Genomic DNA, 5,061 nt, shown 5'->3' with positions numbered 1-5,061 from the left:
AGGTTCTGCGCAGGGGACAGGGGCTAAGCCGAGGAGTGAGAAGCACCACGTTCTTTGAGGCCATCAGGGAAACCTGTGTAAGGGACACCCGGGCCACACGGACCCCACATGCCAGTCGAGTGTAGCCAACTGAAGCTTATTTTCTGAAACATTCAAATAATGCGTTTTCACTTCCGGAGCGCCAGCCGAGCAAGGAGACCCTCGAGGAAACAGGAAAATAAACACCCCGAGTCCAGAATCCCTCTCCTGGGGTTCAGAACCCGGGACAGATGTGAGCCAGGCTCCCAGACACGCGCGCACACCTGGCCTCAGGTACTTTTTACCAATGCTTCGCACCTGCGACTCCGCAGCAGCGGGATCAAGTTCCCGGCACAGCTCAGCACCCAGAAAGGAGGTGGTCCCGACACCCCTCTGCGATTCTGATTGTCACCTTCTGCTGTCAATTGTGAACACACACCTCCACCGTTTCAACAACAAAAACAGCAAAGCCCGCTGTCATAGCTCCCCCCGCCCCAAGAGATTTGCACGCTCGTCCAGTAAAAAACCAATTTATTTTACATTCCATCGTGGGCGATGGGAGAAGCTAAATAATAATTTAGCATGCATAAGTAGACGTTTCTTTTTATATATAAATACAATGTACAAAAATAAAGACAGTACGGCTTTGAGATTTCCAGCAGTTTGAATGCTCATGACAAAGTTTTTTCCACGTAAGATACACAAAACTTTTTTTTTTTTCAATACTCAGCAGAATGGCGTTTCCAGAGACGGTTTCAAGCTCTGAGGTCCGTTAACACTGCAGGTTCTCGCTTTCTCCTTCAGGGGAGAGGGGCCGGGAGGCTGTCCGTGTGGGGTAGGCTGTTGTCACCAATACCTCCCCGACACTGACCGAAATTAAATGTAAAAGAACAGCACTTCAAATCGGAACTCGCTGGGCCTCCCTGTGTCCCTTGACGAGCAGACCGGTGCTGTGGCCCAAACGGGCAGCCCCCAGGACGAGCTGGGACCCGCGCCCGTGTCCGCGGCCGGCCGGGGCCCTACTGGGGCGGGGGCTGGTGCCCAGGCCGCGGCGGCGGCGACTCGGCCCCGGAGGAGCAGTCGGAGCAGGCCGCGTGCGTGCTGGCACCGTTGCTGTAGGCGAAGTGGTCGTCATCGTCGTCGTCGTCCTCCTCCTCCTCGGGGTCACTGTCCCTCAAGTCCCGCAGACGGCGTCCGCTGCCCTTGTCCGCGGGCGCCGGCGGCCCCAGCAGCTCCTCGTCGCCCTTGTCGTCGGCGCCGGCCCTGCCCGCGCCCCCACCGCCCCTCTGCTTCTCCGCCTCCTGCGCCGCCTGCTCTTTGGCCTTTTTGCTGCGTTTCCACTTCATCCGCCGGTTCTGGAACCAGATCTTCACCTGCGGGCACAAGCGGGCGTGAGACGCCGCCACCTTCCCGCACGTCCTTCCTTCCGAGGCCCCGGCTCCCGCACCTGCCCCTGCCCCGGGGCGGGGTCCAGACCGGAGGAAGCAGAAGCCCCAGGGGTGCAGCTCCCCGTCCTGTCCCCAAACCCGGGACGGGAGGGGATCCTGGGGGGCTGGGACCAGGACCCCACCTCCCCGGCCTTTCTGCACAGCGCGCACGCTCCGTCTGCGGAGCGAGGACCGGGGACTGAGGACCTGGGCAGCTGGGTCCGTGGCTGTGCGTGCCAAGGTGTCCCCGCCTCTCTGGAACAAAATTTCTCAAAAGTGGCCCCAGGATCACCTGCTTCAGAGTGGGGTGGGGGCGGGGTCATTAAAATGCAGATTCCTGGGCCTCGCGCCTACGGCATCAGACTCGTAGGCGGGTCTGTGAACCGTGGCGGGGACATGCGAACTCCCCGATATTAATCCGCACCCCAAAAGTGGAAAGGGCGCAGCTCCAGGTGCTCAGGGCGGCGGAGGGCCAGGAGTGCAGAGGTGACCGTGTCGTCTGGAGACCGCGGTGCGTTGAGATGTGTGTGCGTGGGGGTCAGGGGTGCAGCTCACCTGGGTCTCGGTGAGCATCAGCGATGTGGCCACCTCGAAGCGCTTGGGCCGGGACAGGTACTTGTTGAGCTTGAACTGGTGCTCCAGCTCCAGCAGCTGCTGGCTGGTGAAGGCCGTGCGTGGCCGGCGGCACTTCCCCAGGAGGCTGGACTGCGCCTGGGCTGCGGGTGCAGGGCCGTGAGGCTGTGAACGCTCAGTCTTCCGCGGGTCCCACCCCACCTCCCACCGCCTCGGAAAGGCGGCAGGGTCTCTGTACTTCCCTCAGAGTCCTCGACCCCTCCCCAAGGGCTGCGTGGGCAACAGGCGGCCCCGGAGGCCAGGTGGGTTTCATGGGACCAAGTCTTTCTATCTCCCACAGGGCCTGGGTGTCCCGATTAAAGAGAGCATGTCAGCCAGGCCCGCCCCCTCCACCTCGGTGGGCGCTGGGAGAAAGGTTGACAAAGGCCTGAAGCAGAATCGGGAGTGGCAAGCCACCTGCCACCTCCCACCTCCCTCGCACCCTTCCCGGACTCAGGCCCGGATCCAGACAGGTTCTGGGATCACGGCTTCTTCCCACCCAGTGAGGGGCTGTGCGGGTTTGGCAGCGCTGCCTCTGAGCACAAAAAGAGACAAGGAAAAAGGGAAGGAAGGAAGGAAGGAGAGGGACAAAGTCCTGGGCCTAAATGTGTATCATCAGAGACCCTCGCCCATGTGAAATGTTCTTGACGACCAGCCCAGCCCAGGGGACAGAGGGGCAAAGCCTGGGGAGCCCGCAGGCCTTTTCTGGGACAATTCTCCTTATGCAAAGGAAAGGCCTCAGAAGGGCCTCCACGTTCCATACATTCGAGGAGGGCTCCCCCTTTATTTACATAATTTCACACGGTTACATCACAGAGAATTTTATGACCTCAGAACTAGGCTTCCCTTGATTTCCCAGGAGCCCGACAAACCTTAGACAATAAAAGAAAAGGGGAGAGAAGAAAAGAGGCCGCGCCCGCCCGGCTCCCCAGAGATGGGCAATTTGCTCTATGGGAAGGCCCACGCCCCCCGCTTTAGTTAAACAAGGCCCCGAATTCCCAACTTGACAATACATTAGAACTTTAATTAAAACGCTGGCTCCGAAGGGACCATTTGGGAAATGCCATCCCAATTAAAGGACCCGAACAGGTTTTCCGACACAGGGGGGCTGCTGGAAACACGTCTCGCGCCCTCGCCTGTTCACTGCGCCCGGGGCCCCACATTCCTCCCCGGCCCTGCAGCCCTCTGCGTGTTCGCTCTGCTCCCTCTGGGTCGAGATTAGGAGCCAGAGACGGGCGAAGCGTGCTGGCAAGGGGACGTGGCTTTAATGGATTCCCTGAGCCAACCGTGGGCTCCACGCAGGCCCGAGAAATGACCCGGGTGGCCGGGGACCCAGCACCCAGGGGAGGCTAGAGCGGAAACCGCTCACACACAGTGGGAGAGGGAGCGTCCCCGGCTCTGGGAAACTCAGGTCATAGCGAGAAGTCCTGGGCTGGCTTTCCATCAGAGAGACGGCACGGGGCTCGGTGGTGGACCTGGAAGGGGCCCAGGGTCTGGCTGGCCCGGATCAGCAGGTTCGGCAGTGTCTGAAGTGGCAGCACCTTCCCCGCCCACCCCAATTGAGAGATGGGAGCGGGCTTTGCCTCTTCTTTGTGGGGGCTCCGGAGGGGGTGACTCTCCAATGAGAAGGGATGAGTAGCCACGAGGGCCTCGGGAGCTGAGAGCCGAGCGGGGAAGGGGCCAGGGAAGGGACCAAGGTGGTGGCCTCAGCACACAGTGCCCAAGCTGGGATTTTCTCACCAGCCCGTGACCCCTCCAGCCCTCCCGGGTCCTAGCTTTTCTCTGTTTAGTCACAACTGTGGCTTCTAGCAGAGGAATCTGAATCCCGGCAAGTGTTTATTTCTGTTTTTTCTTTGGCTTTTTCCTCTTTTGCCTGCATCTCGTCAGTCTAAACAAACCCACCCAGACGGAAACAATGCGGTCTCTTTGTTTGGGTGTTGGGCGCTAGAAGCATAAAGCCTCCTGCTCCTCCTCTGACGGGACCCCCTGCCCGCTGCGGGAAAGCCCCAGCGGCCCAGGCCTCTGCAGAGTGTCCCACCTGGGTGTGGAGCAGGCTGTCCGCATCCACTGCCCTGCGGTTGGGGGTGGCTGGCCCTCCCTTGCTTCTCCTGGGGGAGGGTTTGGTACTGTATTGGGCGCCCCCCAGTCTGGGTAGGAGGCCCTGCTACTGAGAGTTCCGGGATGGGGTTCCTGACGGAGGCACATCTCCCTGCCTGCAGGGCCACCCATAGGCTCAAGTCAGGCCACCCGCCTTCTGGGCTACGCGCCCTGGACTCAACGCCGTTCCAGCGGCCGCCAGCGGCCAGGAGGTCGCCGCGGCTGTGGCCTTGCAGCCCTGGGCCTCTTGGAACTCATTTCTCTCTGGCTGCTCCCGGATCTCTCCCTCTCCTGCGAGGGCCCCGGGTACTCTCCGGATCCCAGAATGCGGGATCCGAGTCAAACCTGTTTCCCTGGGCTACGCGCCTCGTTCAGTGGCCTCCGGTCCCCAGGCCACCTGCCTCGGGCTCCCTTCGGCTCTCCTTCCCCCACTCCCTTGTCCACTCGCCTGCCGGTTAATCATTAGATCTCAGTCCCACACCTCCAGCTGCCCGTCCCGTTAAAACAGAAAGAGAAGGCAAGGCCCGCGCGTGGCCATTTTAATAATCCGCTGCCAAAGGGAGCCCTCGCAGGCCGCGGGCGGAGCCGAGGCGGCTTCGCGGCGCTTCCACCGCAGAGAGCGAGAGGCAGGAGGCGGGAGCGGATGCGCGAGGCCCTCCCGGGCCCGCGGGCTGCGCGGTACTCACAGTTAAAGTCGGGCATCTTGGGCAGGATCATGCCCGCGGTGGACGCACGCAGCCACTGGTCCAGCTGGAAGGTGCCGGCGCCCAGCTTGATGGGGTCGGCGGGGTGCGCGGGGTGCGCGCCCTGCACCTGCGGATACGAGTAGGAGAGCGCCGGGTGCTGGCCGGCCAGCGCGGCCGCCGCCGCCGCCGCCGCCGAGTAGCCGTAGACCGGGTGACCGTAG

At 61.8% G+C, this 5,061-nt stretch overlaps 1 protein-coding gene across 1 annotated transcript in view; it reads right to left on the bottom strand.

The window, feature by feature from the left end:
* Positions 1–532: 532 nt before the first annotated feature.
* MNX1 (motor neuron and pancreas homeobox 1) overlaps positions 533–5,061 on the bottom strand; it is an 18,248-nt gene continuing 13,719 nt past the window's right edge. The window contains exons 2-4 of the mRNA XM_006904464.3: positions 4,841–5,061; positions 2,001–2,161; positions 533–1,391 (exon numbers count right to left, since the gene is read on the bottom strand). Coding sequence (XP_006904526.2) covers positions 1,038–1,391; positions 2,001–2,161; positions 4,841–5,061 — 736 coding nt within the window. The 3' untranslated portion in view covers positions 533–1,037. The remainder of the gene's footprint in view (positions 1,392–2,000; positions 2,162–4,840) is intronic.

This window comes from Pteropus alecto, unplaced genomic scaffold, assembly GCF_000325575.1.
Source record: "Pteropus alecto unplaced genomic scaffold, ASM32557v1 scaffold320, whole genome shotgun sequence".
NCBI lineage: Eukaryota > Metazoa > Chordata > Mammalia > Chiroptera > Pteropodidae > Pteropus > Pteropus alecto.
Note: the sequence above shows the minus strand (reverse complement) of the source record. Positions and strands in the feature narration are given on the sequence as shown.